Raw genomic sequence first — 25,432 nt, 5'->3', positions numbered from 1 at the left:
GCTACCACCCCGACCCGAGCAGCTCCTCTGCTGCAAACCCCCCGGCCCGCGCTCACACCTCCGACCCGAGCCCCCTATCCACCCGACCCGATCCCCCCTTTTCTTTTCTTGTTCTATTTCAAAACACAGCCGCCCCCTATACTTGGTTCTACTTTAAAAAACAAGGGGGGCTGCTCTCTGTCTCCTAAACTAGTCACACTAAAAAAAAAAAAAAAAGATGTGGGTGTGCAATCTTTATATTTAGGCTCTACCGTTTAAATTCTCATTTACAGAGGGCGACATCCCACCATTCAATCAGACAGACTTCGCTGGGATTTCGCGAAGCGTCTACTGCTCGGAATACAGGGTGATCAGAAATTCAAAAAAAAAAAAAAAGACAGAAAGAAAAAAGAGGGAAGTCTTTCATATGTAACCCCCAAGCTTTCCTGCAGTACAGCTTTTCTTGCTAAGGAACTTGGGGGACTTCTGGACAGTATCTTAAGCAGGAACAAGTATGTGGACACTTGTCGTTCTGCTCGGACTTCTTTGTGTGCAAAGTTCCCAACCAAGAAGTATCTTTTGCTCGGAAACTTGGGGGACTTCTGTTCGTATGACTAATCATCTCGGCATAACGACAAGTGACATAAGGCTTAACATCATGTCGTTTGGGCCTAGACCCAAAGACTAAGCCCCCGCTAGGCTCCGGCCTCCTAGGCCTTGACCTTCTAGGCTCCGGCCCCATAGGCTCCGGCCTCCTAAGCTCCGGCCCCATAGGCTCCGGCCCCATAGGCTCCGGCCTCCTAAGCTCCAGCCTCCTAGGCCCCGACCCGTGTCAACTCACTCGGATCCTCGAGACCGGTGACACGTGGCGCTCCTACAGTGCAAGTCATCACAAGGGACACGTGTCATCACCGGATTGGCTGACACTCTTCCAAAGGTACTATAAAAGAGGTACCTTCTTGTCACGAAAGAGAAACTGAAATCATTATTATACTATTCACTCACTCTGCTCTCAGATTTCTCTGAACACTGACTTGAGCGTCGGAGGAGCTTTGGCCGGCACCACACCGGTGCCCTTCCCGCTCACTTTTGTGTACCTGTGCAGGGTGCTTGGATATCATTATCTCTCATTACTCACCAGTCGGACCCAGCTACCCGTTCCTGCCCCACTTCGACGTGTCATCCGCTCAGTGGTGGGTCAACGGGCCTACGTGGTTCGACTCGACGTTGACTGCTCTACCATTTTTGGGCATCAACAAAGACATATTTTGTGTCTTGCTTGTTTGCGGAGTATAATCAGGATGTCGAGGGCATTCAAGCAGTTCTTCCTCTTTGCACTGCTTGCTGGTTTTGCTTTTAAACTTATGCTGCTACTTCATGCCCAGGATGATCAAACAGGTATATAAGAACATCTGCAGTGTTATAATGATGTTTACTTTGTTCAACACACTATATATAGTATGTCCAATTAAGAGCCTATATAAAGCACTCTCTTATAGATATAGAATATATGCATGTTTGTCCCTGCAGGCTTCATTAGCATAGATTGCGGCCTATCTGAAATTTCTAGCTATGGTGAAAAGTACACAGGCATCAACTATATTTCAGACGCCAACTTCACAGACACTGGTGAAAATAAGTTGGTATTGTATGAATACAGAAGTTTGTATCAACAGCCGTATGGGTCTCTTAGGAGCTTCCCTCAAGGCATCAGGAACTGCTACAAAATAAATGTTACAAGTGGCACCAGATATTTGATCCGTGCAAGTTTCCTATATGGGAATTATGACGGCCAAGATAAACTACCAGAATTTGAACTGCATCTTGGACCTAATTTGTGGGATTCAATATGATAAGAATGTTTGGGTTAATACTTTGATGATTTCTCATTACCACAAAATAAAGTATATATACAGGGTCCTATAGCTTAATTACAGGAGAAAAAATAATTAACATAATTACACCCAAATATTCTCTATTAACTACCCATATATTCTCTATTAATTATTCCGTTGACTCACATCAACACTCCCCCTCAAGTTGGTGTATATATATCACACATACCCAACTTGTCTAGTGAGTCCATAAAAATCCTGTTTGCCACGGCCTTGGTCAATACATCTGCAAGCTGATCCTCAGACCGCACAAATGGAAAGTTAATGATTTTAGCTTCAAGCTTCTCTTTAATGAAGTGTCTATCAATCTCAATATGCTTTGTCCTATCATGCTGAACTGGATTATGTGCTATCTCAATAGCAGATTTGTTATCACAATATAAGTCCATTGGTTTGATAAGTCTGCAACCCAAATCAGTCAACAGATTTCTCAACCATAAGAGTTCAACTACTCCAAGAGCCATACCCCTGTACTCAGCTTCTGCACTCGATCTAGATACAACTGATTGTTTCTTGCTTCTCCAAGTCACTAGATTTCCTCCTACAAAGGTAAAATAGCCTGAAGTAGACCTTCTATCATCAGCTGAGCCTCCCCAGTCTGCATCAGAAAAACCTTCCACATTCAAGTGACCATGATTAGCAAATAACAATCCTTTACCTGGAGCAGATTTTAAGTACTGTAAAATCCGTTCCACGGCATCCATATGGGGTTTACATGGGGCATGCATGAACTGACTTACTACACTAACAGCATAAGCAATGTCAGGTCTAGTATGAGATAAATATATTAACCTTCCAACTAGCCTCTGATATCTCCCCTTATCCGCAGGTGAAGCCCCCAAACACTCAAAAAGTTTGTGATTCTGTTCCATAGGAGTCACAGCTGGTTTACATCCAAGCATACCAGTTTCGGCCAATAAATCTAGAACATATTTCCTTTGAGACAAAAAAATGCCATGTTTAGATCTAGCAACTTCAATCCCAAGGAAAAATTTCAAATCCCCTAGTTGCTTCATTTCAAATTCTCTAGACAAGTATCTCTGTAAGTCAGAGATTTCTTCCTGATCGTCTCCAGTCAGAACCATATCATCAACATAAATGATAAGACAAGTAATTTTTCCCTTCCTTCGTTTTAAGAACAAAGTATGATCAGAATTACTTTGTCGATATCCATAATTCTTCATTGCACGAGTAAATCTCCCAAACCAAGCCCTTGGAGATTGTTTAAGACCATACAGAGACTTTTTCAATCTACATACCAGCCCTGTATTATCAAATCCTGGTACACCTGGAGGCGGATCCATATATACTTCTTCAGTCAGCTCACCATGTAGAAATGCATTCTTGACATCGAACTGAAGAAGTGGCCAATTCCTGTTTGCGGCTAACGACAATAGAACTCGTACTGTATTCAATTTTGCAACAGGAGCAAAAGTCTCCAGGTAATCTATGCCGTATGACTGGGTGTATCCTTTTGCCACCAGACGAGCTTTATATCTTTCAACTGATCCATCAGCTTTATGTTTGACAGCAAACACCCATCTGCATCCAACTGTTTTCTTCCCTTTAGGTAGAGAGACCAATTCCCAAGTTGAATTTTTCTGTAGTGCCTCCATCTCTTCTGCCATAGCCTTAGTCCACCTAGAATCTGCAAGAGCATCCTGCAATCTACTAGGGATAGAAACAGAAGATAATTGCAAGACATAGGATTCATATGACTCTGACAACTTAACAGAAGACACATGATTTCCAATTGGGTACCTAACTTTAGCATTGGGGTCTGGCTCATATTTAACTGGTGGTTGTCCTCGGTTAGACCGAGGAGGAAGAGTAAATTTAGGAGCAATAGTATCAACAGTAGGATTGGAAACAAGAGTATTGTTGATTACCTCAGGAGTTTGATCCAATGGAGTAGGAGAGGTTACCGTACTATCATGGAGTGGTGATTCTTTAACAATGGAAGTCTCATCTTCCACAATTTCAGTAGTCTCATCAGTCTCATGTTCCACAGTAGTCTCATCAGTCTCATGTTCCCCAACCTCAGTAGTCTCATTTTCCACATTCTTAACAGTCTCATCTTCCACTCCTTCCACTCCTCTATACCCAAACTGATCAAAGAACAACATATCCTCTCGATTCTGCACTTCACTAGAACTCTCCCCCTGAAGTGTAGAGTCCACTGTACTCGAGGAGTAAAAAAGCCGATGTTCGTGGAAGGTAACATCCAAAGAAACATAGAAACGCTGAGAAGGGGGATGGTAGCACCGAAACCCCTTTTGAGATGGACCATAGCCGACAAAAACACATTCTAAGGCCCGAGGTTCAAGCTTGGATCGTTGATGAGAATGCAAATGGACAAAAGCAACACAACCAAAAACTCGTGGTTCTAAATGAAGGATACCTGGTAAGGAAACAAAATCGGATAGAGCATCTAACGGCCGACGAAAGTTCAGGACACTAGATGGTGTCCGATTGATCAGATACACAGCGGAACTCAGAGCATCACCCCATAAGAAAGAGGGCACATGACCACCCAAGAGAAGGGACCGACTGACCTCTAATAAATGTCGATTTTTCCTTTCAGCAACTCCATTCTGTTGCGGAGAATGAGGACAAGAAGTCTGGTGAAGAATCCCAGCAGAACGTAAATACTGACTCAATTCAGTATTGATAAATTCTCCACCATTATCAGAGCGAAGAACCTTAATAGGGAATGCAAACTGAGTGAGTACCATTTTATGAAAGAGTTGAAAAACAGTACACACATCACTTTTATTTTTCAGAAGATAAACCCAAATCATTCGTGTGCAATCATCAATAAATGTCACAAACCATTTCATCCCTTTATGTGTAACAGATGGGGCAGGACCCCAAACATCTGAGTGTATCAATGCAAAAGGAATATCCATACGGTGATCATTAGAAGGAAACACAGTACGATGGCTTTTCGCCAAAACACAGACCTCACAACTGAAGTCAGAAATATTTAAATCAACAAATAATGAGGGAAATAATCTTCTAAGGTAACCAAATGAAGGATGACCAAGTCTACGATGCCACAACCAGATCTGTTTCTTATTCTGTAAAGAAGTAGCTCGAACCACACTCACAACGCCACGACCATTTGATGGAGAAACACCATTGTCTAGATAGTACAGTCCACCTCTCTTCCTACCACTGCCAATCTTCTCCTTGGTATGGATGTCCTGAAAAATACAATGAGTAGGAAAGAATGTGGCCACACAATTATGAGTTTGAGTTAGTTTACTAACAGAAATAAGGTTGCAGTTGAGGGAAGGAACAAACAAAACATCGCGTAGCAACAACCTAGAAGACAAAGACACAGTGCCGCCCCCGACAACAGGGGATGACACACCATTGGCATTGATAATAAATGGTTTAGGACAATTTGATGATAGATGACTCAACACATAATAATCAGAGGTCATATGATCCGTAGCACCTGTATCAATTATCCACGTATCATCACTAGAACAAGCAGAAGTACTCAAAACAAAGTTAGAGGTACCTGACTTGGCAACAAAGCTGGATGCACTAACGGAATTCACCCTGGAACTGGTATTGTCAATCTTGAAAGTAGAGGGAAAGGCTTTCACACCCTTTGGATGCCACTCAGGATAGCCATGTAGTTTAAAACATTTTTCAACCACATGAGTTGTACCTCCACAGTGAGTACACTTCCTGTCATTTTTCTTAGCATCTTTATGTGAGAATTTTCGGGCTGCCATAGCGACTGCCCCGTCAGCACCCCCCATCATAGCGTCTTGCCGATTAGCCTCGGAACACACAATTGCATAAGCCGCCTGTAATTTAGGTAAAGGAGACATGGCAAGAATACGACCTCTAACTCCATCTAGATGAGGATCCAACCCCGCTAGAAACATGTATAATCTCTGAGAGTTAATCATAGTGGTATATTTTTCAACATCACTCGCATAATCCATAATGCAAGGTTCAATTGCATCAATATCCTGCCAAAGTTTTTGTAGCTTGCCAAAATAGGAAATAATAGACCCACCATTTTGTCGTACAGAGATTACCTCACAATGGAGTTGATATGCCTTAGAGGCATCTTGGCTCACTGTATAAGTTTGTTTGGCTGCGTCCCAGATGTCCTTCGCCGTCGGTAATCGAATAAAGAGTGATCGGACTTCTTTGGTCATAGCATCAAGAAGCCAAGACTTGACCATGCAATTCTCATCCTCCCATGTTTCAAACTCATCTGAATTCACATCTTCTGGAGCTGCTCTTGTCCCTGTGATAAAACCCCAACGTTTTCGACCTCTAATCTTATTCTGCACTATAAGAGCCCAATCAATATAGTTTGAGCCATCAAGTTTTTCTGGTGAGATCAGTGAGGATACATCTTGGGAACTCAACGGAGGAAGAGCAGACAATGGTGGTTTTGGGTTAACCACATCATTGTTCTTGTTTTTGTTTGAGCCACCGGGACTAGAGGGAGGTGTCTGAGACATGGGGATTGACAAAACAGAGAAGGCACACACAGACCAGCAAGCAGCCAAGCAGTTGGCGTTACGGAGAGCAGTACGGAGCAGAGCAGTCGGAGCCGCAGCGAGCGACCGATCGTCACTGCAAACAGAGAAGACGTGCACAGAGGAACAGACGAGATCGGCGTCACGGCGACTGGACGGCGCTCAGGCGAGCGGAGCGCACATGCGAAGGACGTCGACTGGTTGGCGCACAGGCGAACGAACAAGGGTCGGCCTCACTGCGACTGGACGGCGCTCAGCGAACGGAGCTCACAGGCGGACGGCGTCGACTGATTTGCGCACAGGCAGGCGCACAGGCGAGGGTCGGCGTCACAGGCAGGTGGTCGGATGGCGTCGCGTCACTGGAAGTTGTCGTCTTCGCTGGAAGAGATCGGATCGGGCGGCGTTGCGTCACTGAAGGAGCGGCGTCGCGTCACTGGAAGGAGTCGTCTTCACGGTGGCTGGTCGACGCACAGCAGGCACGGGCAGAGATCAGTTCTTGTGAAGAGAGATAGACGATGGGTCTCGTCTCTGATTTCTCTGTTTGAACAGAGTCACAACAGTACACTCACACCAATATTCTGATAAAAAGCTTAATCTAGGATTAAGAGGGATAACGATCGAAATACAACCCTAAACATCCAAAACAACCACGACCTAAACCCTAATACCTAAGAGAAAGAAGAGGTGAGAAGGGTCGGCTCTGATACCATGATAAGAATGTTTGGGTTAATACTTTGATGATTTCTCATTACCACAAAATAAAGTATATATACAGGGTCCTATAGCTTAATTACAGGAGAAAAAATAATTAACATAATTACACCCAAATATTCTCTATTAACTACCCATATATTCTCTATTAATTATTCCGTTGACTCACATCAACACAATAGGGTTCAGGAATGCCTCCAGTACTGTAAACAAGGAGCTCATACATGTCCCTCTGCGTAGCTACATAGATGCTTGTTTGGTGAAAACAGGATCCGGGGTTCCATTTATATCAGCAATTGAACTCAGGCCCTTACCTGAGACAACTTATCAAGCACAATCAGAGTAGTCCTTGGCACTTGTCGAGCGCTACGACACGGGTCTAATAGCTAATCGCAATGGATACAGGTGAGTAGGTTTCTCATTGTTGGAGAATGTAGAACCCCAGGAAGTCTAAGCCTTACATGACAATATGAAGAACTTTTGATTAGACATACATACTGATGAAATGTTTGTGTGTTAATTGATTTAGGTATCCATTTGATATTCATGATCGCTTCTGGTATTACTATAGTGATCACCAAGATGATTGGACACAATTGAATACTTCATCCACCATCGACTCTGGACTTAACAATGGTTACCAACCAGGATCTGTTGTTATGAGTACTGCTGCCACGCCAAAAGATGCAACTGATAGTTCCTTGGTTATTACTTTCTGGCCACCCGAGGGTGCTGATAGAAGTACGGAGTATTATTTGTACATGCACTTTTCAGAATTTAAAAGGCTCCAACCCAACGAGTCCAGACTGCTCCATATTAGTAAAGACGGAGAGAACTATTATGGCCCATTTGTTCCTGATTACTTGTCCACATTTACTGTTTACAGCATTAGGCCTTGGAGTATTACAGGACAATCTGTTAAGATTGCAATCTCTGTGACTGACAACTCTACCCTTCCACCCATCCTCAATGCTTACGAGATTTATATGGCAAAGATTTTTGTAGAATCAGAAACAAACCAAGAAGATGGTATGTAATTAACTACTCTTCCTTAGACACACAAGCTTAATTGATTGCCTTAAGCTTGATTGTTTATCCACTATGTAATTAAATGATTGATTTTGATGGGGTCAATATTCCGTTTGCTTCCGAAAATCTTAATTAGTTGATGCAATGACAAACATCAAGTCAAGTTATAACATTGGCAAAAACTGGCAAGGAGATCCATGTTCCCCTCAAAAGTACTCATGGGAAGGTGTCAGGTGTAGCTATAATGAAAATATTCCCCCAAGAATCATATCCTTGTAAGTATCACTAACGTACCCTTCACATAAACTTACTCATCATCATGATATTTCATTAATTTAGTTAAGTAGGTACTTATGTCTTAGTGAATTAATTAACATGCAATCTGCAGGGACTTATCCTCAAGTGGATTAATTGGAGACATAGCTCCTTCTATATCTACTCTCACAATGATACAGACTTTGTAAGTATGTCGTGTGTGTCAATATTAGTGAGTTGCCAAATTAATGACAAGGTGAGAATTTCATTTGTCACAATCAGTTTAATTTAAATGTGTTGAGCTGCTCATGATTTTAGGGATTTATCAAACAACAACTTAACAGGACCAATTCCAGACTTCTTGTCTCTAATGCCAACTTTAACTGTGCTGTAAGTTAATTATTTGGTTATACATAGGGCTAAACTAAAAATCCTAACTGGTTAAAAAGCATGGTGATGGATATAGTGATTGATTTACCTTTGCAGAAACTTGGAGAAAAACAAGCTCACAGGTTCAGTTCCAGTACGACTCATTGGGAAAAGGACGAATGGTTTGCTATCATTAAGGTATGCTTTCTATTTTCAAATTTCCTTAGAATATGAAAGTATTGTATGATCAGGTATTTCCTTATTATTGAGAGTTATAACATCTGATTGCTGCTACTAATATTACATAGGAATTTATAATTGATCAAAATCTAACTACAGTTGCTATCAACCATTTTGATGTCAGTTTCTGCGATAATCCAAATCTATTGGAACATGTTTCTTGCAAACTGAAGAAGAAGCACAATTTCATTGTTCCCATAGTAGGGTCAGTCATTGGAATTTCCATTCTCATATTAGCTGTAGCAGCCATTTTCTGGTGGCAATTTCAAAGGAAAAGACAACATGGTAAGACTAGACTTCCATATATTTGTAAGAGGCTAAAGGTCTAAAGATGCAAGCATGGATGCTCACTGAAATTGTAATTTTCTTATAGGAGATGCCACAGATGCAAAACCAACCATTCAATTAATATCAGTGGAGTCAGCCAAACGAAAATTTACGTACTCTGAGATACTCGAGATCACCAACAACTTCAACAGGGTTCTTGGAAAAGGTGGATTTGGAACAGTTTTTCATGGATACGTAGACAAAACTCAAGTAGCTATCAAGATGCTCTCACCATCATCAGTTCAAGGGCTTCAACAATTTAATGCAGAGGCATGCTTATCAAAATAAACTAATGCAATGTTTTAAGCTCAATCATTTAGTTCGTCAAAATGAACTAATACAATGTCTTCAATCATATATATATGATTAACTAAGATCATGTGGCGTTTGGCCTCTCAAAATTACAGGTTGATCTTCTTATGAGAGTTCATCATAAGAACTTGACAAACCTTGTTGGATATTGCATTGATGAAGAAAACTTAGGGCTCGTCTACGAGTACATGGCCAATGGAAACTTACAAGAACATTTTTCAGGTTTGGCTGCAATCGAAATTATTCAGTAGTAAAGATCACCATTAATTTCTCAATTAGTACTTCTAAATTTTTGGGAGAGTCAATGACTTTTTATCAGAGACTCTGAGTCTCTTAATACAAACTTAAAATTAAACCTTTTCAAGTACAATTATTTCTACTCTGCAACTTTCTTGCATCACCACATGACTGAGGTTCCTTTGTGAGTTAAGACAGAATAAAAAGGTTCCTTTGTAAGTTAGTCTCTTCTATTTTTTATGGATATAGATAGAAGATCAAATATCTTGACTTGGGAAGACAGACTTCGAATAGCATCAGAAGCTGCACAAGGTCTGCAACTAAATGATTGTCACAATCTCTTTTTATCTAGCATCTCCTATTTTGAATGTTTGGTGATAAGTGATGTCTGAATTTTGAAATGCAGGATTGGAGTATCTGCACCATGGCTGTAAGCCACCTATAATCCACAGAGATGTGAAATCAACAAACATATTGCTGAACGAAAATTTCCAAGCCAAACTATCTGATTTTGGCCTATCCAGAATTTTCCTTACAGATGATGGGATTACTCATATATCAACAGGTGTTGCTGGCACTCCTGGTTACCTTGCCCCTGAGTAAGTACTGTTGGTTTTTAAATTGAGTAATACTACACATACCAAAACAACAAATCCCAATTAGCATGGCAGCGTTTCATTTGCTCATATTTGAGCTCATTCTGGAACTTGTTAATTTCTAGCTAACTTAAGTAAGGTACTATGATCAAGTGACCTGCCACATCATCTAGTCATTAAAATTTGGGAAACATTTTTCCTTGCCTCTAGTATTATTGTTTTTAGTTTGAACTACATGTTTGGCTTTGACAAGAATGAAAGTATAAATGGAGGGTTTTAGCAAAAATCCTTTTTCAGAAGATATGATTTAAGCTGCATGTTTGGCTTTGAAGGTACGGCTATTCAAACAGGTTAAATGAGAAAAGTGATGTTTATAGCTTTGGGATTGTCCTGTTGGAGATTATCACAAGTCGACCTGTTATATCAAGAACACGTGAGAGAATTCACATCAGTGAATGGGTTGGTTCGAAGCTTGAAAAAGGAGACATTCACAGTATTGTTGATCTGATGTTGGAGAGAAGTTTCAGTGTTAACTCTGCCTGGAAAGCTGTGGAAATAGCAATGAAATGTGTATCTGAAAATCCCATTGAAAGGCCAATCATGACTGGGGTGGTAGTGGGACTAAAGGAGTGTTTGGAAACAGAACTGGCTCGAACAAAGTGGAGCGGCAATGAAACTGAATCGGGAAATTCCATTCAGGTTACGTATAAGAATTCAATTGCTATGCTAAGTCCCTTAGCTAGGTAGTTGTACTTATCTTTAGAAAATAATGCATGGGAATTGTGATGTACTATAAAGTCTTGCAGATATTATGGTCTTATTGTACAATCTGCTTGTAATAAATACTGTATATTATATGTATGGATTGCAAGTATTTCATAATCAAATAATGCATCTTGTTGAGAAAGGAGGCTGACTGCATGTGCAAGATAAAAAACACTGTAGAAAGTAGAAAGGCAAGAGCATTCTCTTTATTTAATCCCTACAGCCAACCCAACATAAGCACCAGAAATGCCACAACAATCCATGTGATATGCACAACAAATGCCACAACAATCCATATGATATGCACAAAAAATGCCACAACAATCCATATAATATGCACCTATTCCCATCCAACTCTATGTTACCAACAATATCCAAATTTCCAAACCAAAAAACCTTTAACAACCTTAATCTTATAAGTCAATGTAATAGTGTCTCTTTACTTTTGACATGTGTCAGAGCTAAAACTATTATGAGTAAAACAAGTATACGCACAAAGTAAAGGTATATATAATGTCATCAAGATTGTACATTACTCTGCACATAACAATTTTTGTTCTAGAAATAATAATATCACCCCTTCAATTTATCACAAGGGGTCAGAAGTAGGCTTTTGTCAATTTGAATTAATTTCCTGCTATTGACCAAAACCCAGCAGATTTATGCTCCCAATAAAATAAAATATAAAGGACTCTTATGTGTGAACCAAATCATGGAATGGTCAGTACACAAGAATGCCAATTTCCTTTCAAGGTGCACTTTAATGAACAAAACACCACCTAACTTCTTAGATAAGGATATGAATGTTTGATGGATTAAAGTTCTGGAGTTGGGCTTTAAGTGGGTGCTTAAAAGAAACAATATTAATGAATTACACATTGTTATTAATACTTAATAGAATGAGCTATTAACAATTAATAATGGGTAAATTATTGATAATGGGCCTTTCAAGCCCATTGACCCACTCAAGTCAATGGGTAATGTATTAGTAATGGATCTTTCAAGCCCATAAGATTTCAACCAGCCGAGTGTTGTTAAATCTGACTATAGAATCAACATCGTATATATTTGCCACTAGTTGGTCAGTTGCTTTATTATATCAAATGGGTAATTTGTGCACACCACACATTTCGTCATTAATTCCTTATTTGTTTATGTATAATTCCATGTTGTGGAATAAGTTGCACTTACGACTTTAGTTCTTGAGCATATTTAGCTGATTACATGATGATGTATGCATATATTACATCTTGTTTGTATTTTTTATTATGACTCTATTGTATGCAAGGTGTTAAATTTTGAAATTTCACCGAAAATTTCAATTTTTTGGGGTGTCAAAATCGAAACCCATATTTGTTAAATTTTCGGGATAATTTCGTCGAAATTATCAAAATTTTGCCGAAATCCTCGAAATTTCGCCGAAATTTTCGCCGGTGAGATCTGGTTTTGGGGTTTTGGAGAGGAGGCTGGGTTTTGGGAGAAAAATGAGGCGGTGGCAGGGGGCGGCAGGGGGGAGAAAGAGGCCGGTAGGGGGAGATCGAGGGAAAAGAGAGGAGGGAGAAAGAGGTGAGGGTGAGAGTGGGTTGGTGATGGATTGGAGATGCACAGAGAGAGAGAGAGGATGAAGAAGAAGAAAAAACAGTGGAGACTGGAGACTCAGGGGAAAAGAAAGGAAATGGAAGGAAGGAAAGAAAAAGAAGAAAAAAAAAAAGGAAGGAAAGAAAGAAAGAAAAAGAAGAAGAAAAAAAAAAAGGAAAAAAAAAGTAAAAAAGAGAAAAAAAATTAAAAGGTTTAGGGTTGATTGGGGTTTGAGGCCTTTAGACAATTGTAAAGAAAAAAAATGGTTTGGGGTTTCGTTTGGCCGTTTTGGAGTTTCGTTTAGTTGTTTTTAAACCATAAACTAGTAAATTCTAATATATCTTTATATAAAAAATAATTTAAAATACCATAAAAGGCTTAAACCCTAATATCATATACTATATCCTAGTTTGAGGTTTTTGGGCAATTGGAAAAAAAAAATGATTTGGCATTTCGTTTTGTTTTTTTGGGGTTTCATTTAATTGGTTTTAAACCCTAAATTAATAAACTCTAACACATTTTTATATAAAAAATAATTAAAAATATCCTAAATGGCCTAAACCTTAATATCTTATACGATATCTTAAACAATATAGAGTATAAATTATAAAGTATATAAGGAGTATAAAGAATATACTAATCTTATTTATTCATTATACTAATTTTATTTAACAGTATTTACCTTCAGCGCGCATTATATTCATCTTATATCACATGAAACTTACTATATAATTTGGTTTCTTCAATGTTTTTTTTTATCAATGTAGTAGATAATATGTTAAATAAACATATAGTAAAGTTTCATTCAAAATTTCCGTATTTTGATAATAATTTCCGTCGTTTTCGTTTAATTTCTGTTGAAATTTAAAAATCTTCGAAATTTCCATCGAAATTTCCTCGAAACCCGAAATTTTATTCCTTGGTTGTATGTCAATTCGGCAAGAGATCTTACAACCAATGTCCAATTTGACTATAGAATCAACATCTTATATATTTGTTATATATTTGCCACTAGAGTTGATTAAAGTCTTATTATATCAAATGGGTAATTTGTGCACACCACAAACATTTCGTCATTAATTCTTTATTTCTTTATGTACAATTCCATGTTGTGGAATAAATTGCACATACGACTTTAGTTCTTTAGCATATTTAGCTGATCACGTGATGATGTATCCATATATCACATCATGTTTGTATTTTCTATTATGACTCTGTTGTATGTCAGTTCGGCAAGAGATCTTACAACCATGTACAATTTGACTATAGAATCAACTAGAGAAACTTGTATGTCCCGGGGATACCACCTGCAGAATCAACTAGAGAAACTTGTATGTCCCGGGGATACCACCAGGTGGTATCCCCATCCTCCCCCCTCTCTCTCTCTCTCTCTCTCCTCTCTTTTTTTTTCTCTTTCTCTCCCTTTCTTTCTCTCTTCTCCTTTTTCTCTCTTTGTGACACCAGCTTGTCTTTATCACGGGAACATGCAAGTTATTTTCTAGAATCAACATTTTATATATACATTTAATTAGTCTTATTATATCAAGTGGGTAATTTGTGCACACCACAGACATTTCGTCGTTAATTCTTTATTTCATGTGTTGAATAAGTTGCACATACAACTTTAGTTCTTGAGCATATTTGGCTGATCATATGATGATGTATGCATATATCACATAATGTTTATATTTTTTATTATGACTCTGTTGTATGTCAGTTCGGCAAGATATCTTACCTACAACCCTTTGTTATTATTCATAATGTTTGTATGGCTTTCCTCTGAGGTAGTAACTAGGGTTCAATTGAGCCCACTAAGTCATTGTTTTTCTCCATTAAATTTAGGTCATTACCACTAGTTTCTTTGACTTTCTCCATTAAACACGGGGCAAAAGGTGTTTGATAAAATACCTCACAGAGTTTCATAATAAGTAGACACAATTCATAATCACAAACCAGCCAAGGGTAATGTTTTCGTACTATACAATCTGAACCACACATGTATTTAAGAGTCAACTTAATTGATATTATCAAAATTCGTCACATGTTTGGAAAGTACTATATCACAACTCACAAGTAATCATTTCTGTATGTATACCTATATGTGTGCGCGCGTGTGTGTGTGTGTGTTTATGTATCAAATAAAAGAAACACAAAATGTGGTGGAGGTATTATTCTTTAGAGATGGAAAAGTTCTGAAGAATATTACCAGTACTTAAAATAGTGAGGGGGCTTTTTAGGTTGATAAAATGGTGGGTTTTTGGCTATACGTAGGTTCACTCTTTTGGCTGCATATTTGTTCCCTGGCTTTTGACAGAAGTCAAAATCCCATATGGCTGGGCAGGGGGTCTGACCCTTGTGGGTTGAACTTGGTTCCCATGTTACCTGTTTAAAATGATCATTTACTATATATGGTTATGATGTTGTATGTTATGTACAGTTTCATTCTTTAATTTTTACTGGGGACAATGAGTCGGGTGACTGTAGTCTTTTCTCCGTTAATTATGTTATCTTTTACTGTTTTAGATCTTCAACTCTGGCTCAATATGACCCCTTGAAACTGACCTTGTAATATTAATAGTGCAACTATAACATAGTATTCATTATTCAAGAAATGTGTGTTACATTACTGATTACTCAGTCAAGAAATGCGATCACTGCATAGCATTACTCTTATATAAAACCATATTCTTCGAAAACAAACTCGCATCTTGTTTCCCAAAGTGTAATGATGTTGCAGATATTCAAGCAATTCCTCTTGCCACTGCTTGGTGGTTGTGCTCTTATGCTGCTAGTTCATGCCCAGGATCAATCAGGTATGAATGAATATCTGCAGTCAATCAGCTAATGTCTCTCTCTTATTTGTGTAGAATGAATGAAAGCCTTGTGTTACAACATATAATGTCTTGGGCTATCCATCCACTGCTAATTAATTTTGAGTTGGAAGCTCTAACTCTCATATTGTCTGTCTCAGGCTTTATTAGCATAGATTGTGGCCTTGCGGCAAATTCAAGCTATACTGAAAAGTCAACACGCATTGACTACATTTCAGATGCAGCCTTCATAGACACTGGTGAGAGTAAATTGGTATCAAGTGATTCTAAAAATGACTATCAACAGCCGTACTGGTCTGTTAGGAGCTTCCCTCAAGGAACCAGGAACTGCTACAAAATAAACGTCACAGGTGGAGAAAAATATTTGATCAGGTCAAGTTTCGTGTATGGGAATTATGATGGACATGATAAAATACCGGAATTTGAACTACATCTGGGGCCTAATTTGTGGGATTCAGTGAAGTTCGAGAATGCCTCCAATGCAGAAACACACAAGGAGCTCATACATGTCCCTCTGCAGAACTATATACATGTTTGTTTGGTGGACACAGGATCCGGGGTTCCGTTTATATCAGCTATAGAACTGAGGCCATTACCTAATTCAACTTATGAAACACAGATGGGGTCATTGGCACTTAACTGGCGGTTTGACCTTGGTCAAATAGCACCTAACGATAAACTTTATAGGTATATATGCGATCTTTCTTTAGGAGATGATCATAGCAGTACTGTTCAAATAGCTAAATACTGATCATGAATTAACTCTTAATAATCTCTATATAGGTATCCAGACGATGTTCATGATCGCTTCTGGTATTCCGGTAAAAATGATGAGTGGACACAATTAAGTACCTCATCCACCATTGATCTTCTATCTCACAATTTTTACGAACCAGCATCTGTTGTCATGAGTACTGCTGCCGTGCCAAAAAATGCAAATGGTTCCTTAAATTTTTCTTGGTGGCCGTCTCCTGATGAGAATGATGCAATAGAATTTTACATTTACATGCACTTTGCAGAAGTTGAAAAGCTCCAAGCCAACCAGTCTAGACAGCTCTCTATTACAATGAATGAGGAGTTTTTTTATGGGCCATTTTCTCCTGAATACTTGTACACAAATACTATTTACAGCTCTAGGGCTTTGAGTGGAGGACGATATAATTTTTCACTCTCTAAGGCTGAGAACTCTATCCTTCCACCCATCCTCAATGCAGTCGAGATTTATATGGTAAAGGAATTCTTAGAACATTCAGAAACAAACCAAGAAGATGGTAAGTAATTCTTCCTTACACGAGCTTTCATTACTCGATGTAGTGCCTATGTATACTTTTACATATAATATATTATATATTTGATTTATTTTGATGAGATTTTCTGTTTGCTTTTGAAAATTTTAGTTTATGCAATCACAAACATCAAGTCTACTTATAAAATTAAGAAGAATTGGCAAGGAGATCCATGTGCCCCTCTAATTTATTCGTGGGAACGTCTAAGCTGTACCTATAATCAAAATGAGCCCCCAAGAATCACATCCCTGTAAGTATCTCTTCAAATAAAATTACTGATATATATCTTCATTTTAATTCCACTTATGTCCTAGTGAATTAAGTTATGAAACATGCAATCAGGGACTTGTCCTCAAGTGGATTAACAGGGGAGATAGCTCCTTCTGTATTCGATCTTGCAATGCTACAGAAATTGTAAGTATATATGTCTTACTGTGTGTGCATATTGTCCAAATTTCATTTGGTGCAATCAGTCTTAAATGAGTTGAGATGCTCATTTCAGGGATTTATCAAACAACAACTTGACTGGACCAATTCCAGACTTTTTGTCTCAAATGCCAAACTTAAATGTCCTGTAAGTTATTTGGTTATATATGATGGGGCTAACCGAAAATCCCTCATTACAAATATGGTGATATGTATAGTTCTTATTAATCACCTTTGCAGAAACTTGGAGAAAAACAAGCTCACAGGCTCAGTTCCAGTAGGACTCATTGAAAGAAAGAAGAATGGTTTGCTATCATTAAGGTATGTTTTGTAGAAAACCATGACCTTCAAATTTTGTTTTCTTTTTAGCCTGCTTGAAATTTTGTGTTTAACTCTAAAACTGTTGTTAGATCTTAGATAATTAACACAGATGCACCAGGTTTCTATTTCTATTTTCAAATTTCTTTCTTCTTGAGAATTATAACATCAGCTACTAATATTACAGAGGAATATTTATTATTGGTACTATAATTGATCAAAATCCAACTACTGTTGCTATCAACCATTTTGATGTCAGTTTCTGCGAAAATCCAAACCTATCCGGAAATGCTTCTTGCAAAAAGAAGAAGCTCAAATTCCTTATTCCCATAGTAGGGTCCATTGTTGGAGTTTCAGTCCTCTTATTATCTGTAGCAGCTATCTGGTGGGGTTTTAAAAGGAAAAGACAACATGGTAAGACTTCCAAATATATTATAAATTTTTTTTCTTTGTGGTGATTAAAAAAAAAAAGGTGAGGGTTTCATTACATAAGAAGCAAGTGTAGATCTTAAAGTAATGATAATTAATAACCTTGTTCATAAATATGTGCTCATTAAACTTGTGATGATGATCTTAGGAGCTGCCACGGATGCAAAAGCCACCATTAGAGCAGTGGAGTTGACAAAACGACAATTTACTTACCCTGAGGTCCTCAAGATCACCAAAAATTTCAAGAGGATTCTTGGAAAAGGCGGATTTGGAACTGTTTATCATGGCTACGTAGATGGTACTCAAGTAGCTCTCAAGATGCTTTCGCCATCATCTGCTCAAGGATTTCAACAATTTCTTGCAGAGGCGTGTTTCTCAAATTACACCAATGCAATGTTTTTTTAACTCAATCATATATGATAAACTAAGATGTTGTGGTCTCTTAAATTATAGGTTAATCTTCTTATGAGAGTTCATCATACAAACTTGACAAGCCTTGTAGGATATTGCAATGATGAAACCAACAAAGGGCTCATTTACGAGTACATGGCCAATGGAAACTTACGAGAATTTCTTTCAGGTTTGGCAGCAATTGAATGTATTCAGTAGCAAAATTCACTAGTTCTTAGTACATCTAAACTGTTGAGAGAGTCAATTATCAGAGGCTTTGAGTTTTTCGCACTAGAAATCTATATTCTGCAGAAACATTCTTACTGCATCATGACATCATTGAGGTTTCCTTTTGTTTTTTTTGGATGTAGATAGCAGTTCAAATGTTTTGACTTGGGAAGGCAGACTTCAGATAGCAACAGACACTGCACAAGGTCTGCAACTAAATGATTTTCATAATCCATTTTCTTTTTCAATTCTTTTTTTATTTTTGATAAGCGATGTCTGAATTTTTGAATTCAGGATTGGAGTATCTGCACTATGGTTGTAAGCCACCTATGATCCACAGGGATGTGAAATCAACAAATATCTTGTTGAATGAAAACTTCCAAGCCAAACTATCTGATTTTGGCCTATCCAGAGTTTTCCCTGCAGGTGATGGGACACATATATTCACAGGTGTTGCTGGCACTCAAGGATACCTTGCCCCTGAGTAAGTTTTTCCTTTTTTTTTTTTGTCTTCAGTTTGAGTAATGCTACAGACATTAAAACAAACCCAAAATTTCGAGTCCCAGCGGTGTTCCATTTGTTTATATCTGAGGCCACTTTGGATCTCATTTATTTCCGACATTTGGTGACTAAAATTTGGGACAACTTTTGGTGCATCTAGTATTATTGTTTTAGTTCATCCATCATAGCTATTATTCCAAATATTATTAATATTTCAATGAAGAAAACTTAAATTAAGCAAAGCCAACAAGAAGAATGAAGAAAAAAAACTGTGAATGGATGTTTTAGCAAAATCCCCTTTCAGAAGATATGACTTGAGTTGCATGGTTGACTTGAAGGTACGACCTATCAAACAAGTTAAATGAGAAAAGTGATGTGTATAGCTTTGGGATTGTACTGTTGGAGATTATCACAGGTCGACCTGTTTATTCAAACAGGCATGAAAGGATTCACATTTGTATGTGGGTTGGTTCTATGCTTCTGAATGGAGACATTCACAGCATTGTTGACCCGAGGCTAGAGGGAAGTTTCAATATCAACTCTTTGTGGAAAGCAGTGGAAATAGCAATGGCATGTGTATCTAGAGATGCCACCCAAAGGCCAATCATGAGTAAGGTAGTGGTGGACTTGAAGGAGTGTTTGGCAACTGAACTGGCTGGAACAAAGCAGAGCGGCAATGACACTGAATTAGGAAGTTCCATTGAGATGATGTCTCAGAATTCGATCACTATGTTACGTCCCTCAGTTAGGTAGTAATACTTATTGATCTCGATAGAATAATGGGAATGTGGATGTTTTTATTTATTTAAATCCTGCAGGTTAGCACCCGTTAAAATCCTGCAGGTTATATGGTCTTAATATACAATATCTTTGTAATAGATACTGTATTATTGTATGGATTGCAAGTTTTTCATAATCAAATGATGCATCTTCTTGAGAAAAGAGGCTGACTGCATGTGCAAGAATTTTGATAAATTCACCCTGCAGCATGTGCTAGATGGGAAACACTGTCAAAAAGTGTCTTTGTTTAATCCCTATACCCAACACAATGCAAGCACCAGAAAGCACTGAATCTTCTCAAAAACAATGCTCCAGTTACTTCTGTATCCAACCATAATGCCTACAAATGCCACAATCCATATGGTATGCACCCATTCCCATCTAACACTGTGTTGCCAACAATAACCAAATTCCCAGACCAAAAAATCCTTTAACAACCTTAATCTTCATTTGAGTCAAAGAAATAGTATTACCTTAATTTTTGACATATTTAGAGCTGAAAATATCAAGACTAAAACAAGTATATGCACAAAAATGGTATACTCATATAAAGATTGTACATACTATCTGCACATAATAATTTTTGTTCTAGAAATATATAACCCCTTCTTAAATTTCTCACAAGCGGTCAGAAACAGGCTTTTGTCAATTTCAATTGATTTTCCTGCTCTTGACCAAAACACTAATGTGTGAATCAAATAATGGAATGGTCAATCCGTGGGGATTTGTTGGTGGCCGGTTAAGAGTGTTTACCTTTACTATTTGAGTTTTTAAGTTCCAATCTCTCCTCCCTAATAACTTTAGATTAAAGAAAAACAATTAATGGAATTGTCAGACCATATATAATAATGCCCATTCCTTTGTAAGGGTTTAGGGTTTAGGGAATAATTAGTGTAGCTTATCCAATTATATAGTGTAGCTTATCCAATTATATCAATAAGTATGGGCTATTGACAAGTATAGTGCGTAAAATGGATCTTTCAAGCCCATTGACCCACTAAAGTCAGCGCCCTCTACTTGCCAAGAGCATATATACATTCGACAGTTGCATGTTTTTTATTCTTTTGAGATGATTTGAGAGTTGCATGTTAAACTTTAAAAAGTTGTAGACCTTGCATGTTGTGGAATAATTAAAGTCCACATATGACTTTTTAAAATTTTCACATGTGGTTAGCCTGAATGTAATTCTTTTGCCAATGACTTCATTTTTCTCAGGTTCATGATTAATGGATGAATGGCTATGAAAGAAAAGAAGATTCCCTGACAATGTTTTCTAGTCATCTAATTTCTTCCCGCTGGGCTTTTCTTACTGGTAGTTTATTTGCATAACAAATAGTGGCAGGTTGAGGTGGTAACAATAGGGTCAATTGAGCTCATTAAGTCCTTTTTTTCTCTATTGCCTCTAGTTTCTTTGATTTTTTTCCTTTGCGGGTTGGGGCAAAAGGCGTTTGATAGCATACCTGAAAGATTCACTTTCACAATAAGTAGAGATTTATGTCATGAAATATTATGTTCTGACTGAAATTATTTTGAGTCAATATTTAATGAAATTTGGGCCACAAATTCAGTCATGAGTTAACTTAATTAATTATCCAAATTCCCAACATAAAATTATTATGTTGCCAAATATTGTCAAGAGAACATTTCGTATGATATGTATAACTATATAAAAAAAAAAAAAAACATGAAAAAGTTAGTGGATGGAAAATTTTTGAAGAGTAATACCAGTAGTAAAAAATGGTGGTTCTTTTTTTTTTTTTTTTTTTTTTATGTGTTGACAAAGTAGTGGTTTTTTTGGCTAAACGTATTTTCACTCTCTTGGCTGCATATTTGTTCCCTGGTTTTTGACAGAAGTCAAAATCCTATATTGCTGGGCAGGGGGTCTGACCCTTGTGAGTTGAACTTGGTTCCCATTTTACTTGCTTAAAATGATCACTTACTACGGTTATGGTGTTGCACTTACGTTTCATGCTTGGTTTTTAACTGGGGACAGTGATATAAGATATTGGCTGAAGTGATTTTCTATTGATATTGAAATGAGTGTTATATACACACATTGGTACAGGGTAGCAATAAATACATGACAGAATTACAGCAAGAATAAATGCAAGAATAAATCAAATACATTTAATGAAAAAGGTCAACTAAGGCTAAAATAGGAAAGGAGATCAGCCAAGCAATATTAGCTGATCTCTGACTTTGTATGCTGCTGTGATGATGGCAGAATATCAGCAGATGAGGAGGAATCCTTATTACGCCCCCGCAAGATGGTGGTCCCATCGGAGACACCAATCTTGGTTCGAAGGAGATGAAAGCGGTGGCGGGACAATGGTTTCGTTAAAGCATCTGCTAGCTGATCAAGGGTGGAAACATGAGAGACCTGTAGTTTACCACGAGCCACACGATCACAGACAAACTGAAAGTCAATATCAATATGCTTCATACGGGAATGAAGAACTGGATTTGCACAGTAGAAGGTAGCACCAATGTTGTCACAGGAGATAAGAGGTGTCCTTGGTAGAGAGATGCCAAGTTCTCGAAGCAAGGACTGAACCCAGGCAATTTCAGCAGCAGTAGAGGCAATAGCACGATATTCAGCCTCGGTGGAGAAGCGAGCAACCGAGCGTTGTTTGCGAGAACTCCATGAGATGAGAGTGCCACCAAGATACACAACATAGGCTGTCGTGGAGGTCCTGTCATCACGATTACCCGCCCAATCCGCATCGGAGAAGGCATACAAGTTGAGGGAGGTGGAGCGACGGAAAAACAAGCCATGGTACAGAGTTCCTTTAAGATAGCGAAGGAGCCGCTTGAGAGCTTGCCAATGGATGGTGGATGGCATATGCATGAACTGAGAGAGCTTGTTGACAGTGAATGAGATGTCGGGTCGAGTTATACTGAGATATTGAAGACCACCGACAAGTTGACGATAAACTTTTGGATCTGCAGGAGGAGAACCATCATGTAAAATGAGAGAATCTGTGGTGGACATGGGAACACTAGCCGCTTTGGCTCCATCCATATGAGCTTTTGTCAAGAGATCCCGGATGTACTTGTGTTGAGATAAAAATAATCCAGCACGGGTAGGCACAACCTCAACACCAAGGAAGTAATGAAGGGCCCCGAGATCTTTGATGGAAAATCGCCTTGCAAGGTGAGCAATAAACTAAGAGATAATGGAAGGGTTGTTGCCTGTGACAATAAGATCATCCACATAGACCAAAAAATAAATAACAGCAGTATTATGGTGATAAACAAAGAGTGAAGCATCCGAAATGGCATTGACAAAACCAGCCGAGAGGAGGAATGAACTGAGCTCTTTATACCAAGCACGTGGTGCTTGTTTGAGGCCATAAAGAGCCTTACGCAGCTTACACACATGATTAGGGACATTGGAATCGACAAACCCAGGAGGTTGAACCATGAACACATCCTCAGAAATAAACCCATGAAGAAATGCATTATTTACGTCAAGTTGACGGATGGGCCACCCATGTGCAAGTGCAATATGTAGAACAATCCGAATGGTAGTGGGTTTGACCACCGGACTAAAGGTGTCGGAGAAATCAATACCGGGTCTTTGGTGGAACCCTTTTGCCACCAAGCGGGCTTTGTACCGATCAATGCTGCCATCCGGGTTTCGTTTGGTGCGAAACACCCACTTACAACCGATAATGTTTTTACCAGGGGAAGGAGGAACAAGCTCCCAAGTGCCATTGCGAAGCAAGGCAGTGAACTCTTCTGACATGGCGGCACGCCAATGAGGGTCACGAACAGCCTGAGAGACACAAGTTGGTTCCAATGAAGATGGGAGAGGGTGTTTGGTGACTGTATTAAGGCACTTGGGTTTAAAGATCTGATTTTTGGAGCGAGTCACCATGGAATGGTCATTTTGAGTAGGAGATGGTAGTGGGTCAGAGATGTGGAGTGGGACACGAGAAGCTGGATTGGGTGCTGCAGGCGCTGGAAAATGAGCTACAGATCGGTTTGGGTTGCGGATGTAAGTTTGCAGTGGTCGTGGCTGGGGGGCAGCAGGTTGGGGATCAGGTGGACCTGTATTGACCATTGGGGTAGGAGAAGGGATGAGTGGTGGCATCTTGACATCAGTCTCTGCTGAGGTCATATCACTGATTGCTACCTCTACAACATCCAAAACCGCTTGGGACAAGCTGGTTCAGCTCTATGCCAACAAGGCCCGATCCCGTGTGATGGGATTAAAAGAACGTCTCACTCTCATGCGTCGTGAGACCAAATCTGTCTCCGAGTATCTACACACCATCAAGACAATTGCTGATGAGTTGGCCATCATTGATGCACCCCTATCTGATGATGATCTTGCCCTTCACATCCTTAATGGAATTGGTCCAGAATACAAAGAAATTGCTGCTGTTGTTCGTGGTCGTGACACCTCCATCTCATTCGAGAACCTTCATGACAAGTTAGTTGAACATGAAGCTGCTCTTCGCCGGACTGAGGATACTAAGGATCCCTCAGTAATCACCGTCAACAATACCCAATTCTCTCGCCCATCTAATCGCAACTTCCGCAACAACAACACCAACAGTTCGTCATCTCAGAATCGCTTCCATGGTGACTCATCTCGCTCATCTGGAAGCCATCGTGGTTCCCCCAGTAATTTCAACCGCACCGGCTCTCGAGACGACCGCCGCTCCAACAACACACCTCGTACTGGGTATCGAGGTTATTGTCAACTATGTGATCAACAAGGTCACAGTGCCAAAAGGTGTCCTACCGTGCAGCTTGCTTCTCCTCCGATTGCCAACGTGACCACCAGTCGCCCTTCGCCCACTTGGCTTTTGGACTCTGGTGCCTCACATCATGTTACCTCCACTCCGAACAATCTTCCATCCTACTCGGTGTACGACGGGCCTGATGAAATTACTATTGGTAACGGTACAGGTTTGAATATTACTCATGTTGGTTCCACCCCATTACCTTCATCATCCCCACACCCATTTTCCTTATCTAATGTTTTATGTGCTCCTTCCATTCGCCAAAATGTTATTTCTATAGCTAAATTCAATAAACAAAACCAAACATCTATTGAATTATTTCCTGATTCCTTTCATGTCAAGGATCTGAGCACGGGGGCGGTTCTTCTTCGAGGCCCGAATAAGGATGATGTGTATGAGTGGCCCCACTCCTCTCCGGGCGTGCAACCATCACCGCTTGCTATGGTGGGTGTGGCAGCTTCTTCGACCATGTGGCATCGACGTCTTGGTCACCCGAACCATCGCACTCTTCTTCAAATTTCTCGCACTGCTTCAATTCCAATGTCTCCAAAATCTCTCCTAGAGTCTGTTTGTGTTTCCTGTCAGTGCAATAAGAGCCATCGGCTCCCGTTCAGTAGTTCTTCTCTTACTAGTCGTGGACCTCTTGATCTTGTTTATAGTGATGTGTGGGGTCCTGCTCCCC

At 39.2% G+C, this 25,432-nt stretch overlaps 2 protein-coding genes and 1 pseudogene across 2 annotated transcripts; all 3 read left to right on the top strand.

Moving 5' to 3' along the window:
* Positions 1–1,280: 1,280 nt before the first annotated feature.
* Positions 1,281–1,832, top strand: LOC147287338 (LRR receptor-like serine/threonine-protein kinase IOS1 pseudogene; annotated as a pseudogene).
* Positions 1,281–11,211, top strand: LOC147287337 (LRR receptor-like serine/threonine-protein kinase IOS1). The gene is made up of 14 exons (XM_086239294.1): positions 1,281–1,377; positions 1,510–1,839; positions 7,282–7,504; positions 7,629–8,128; positions 8,265–8,403; positions 8,517–8,588; positions 8,702–8,773; positions 8,870–8,950; positions 9,117–9,277; positions 9,366–9,589; positions 9,727–9,853; positions 10,118–10,180; positions 10,275–10,467; positions 10,797–11,211. The coding sequence occupies exons 4-14, from the start codon at positions 7,759–7,761 to the stop codon at positions 11,209–11,211; spliced, it is 1,917 nt and encodes a 638-aa protein (XP_086095420.1). The 5' UTR covers positions 1,281–1,377; positions 1,510–1,839; positions 7,282–7,504; positions 7,629–7,758.
* Positions 11,212–15,532: 4,321 nt separating this feature from the next.
* LOC147287336 (senescence-induced receptor-like serine/threonine-protein kinase) lies at positions 15,533–19,969 on the top strand. Its single transcript, XM_086239374.1, has 13 exons — positions 15,533–15,620; positions 15,779–16,325; positions 16,422–16,909; positions 17,036–17,174; positions 17,267–17,338; positions 17,427–17,498; positions 17,591–17,671; positions 17,928–18,082; positions 18,246–18,463; positions 18,551–18,677; positions 18,859–18,921; positions 19,010–19,199; positions 19,555–19,969. The coding sequence occupies exons 1-13, from the start codon at positions 15,533–15,535 to the stop codon at positions 19,967–19,969; spliced, it is 2,655 nt and encodes an 884-aa protein (XP_086095500.1).
* Positions 19,970–25,432: the final 5,463 nt, after the last annotated feature.

Source organism: Dryas octopetala, chromosome 4 (assembly GCF_963921425.1).
Source record: "Dryas octopetala chromosome 4, drDryOcto1.1, whole genome shotgun sequence".
Classification (NCBI taxonomy): domain Eukaryota; kingdom Viridiplantae; phylum Streptophyta; class Magnoliopsida; order Rosales; family Rosaceae; genus Dryas; species Dryas octopetala.
Note: the sequence above shows the minus strand (reverse complement) of the source record. Positions and strands in the feature narration are given on the sequence as shown.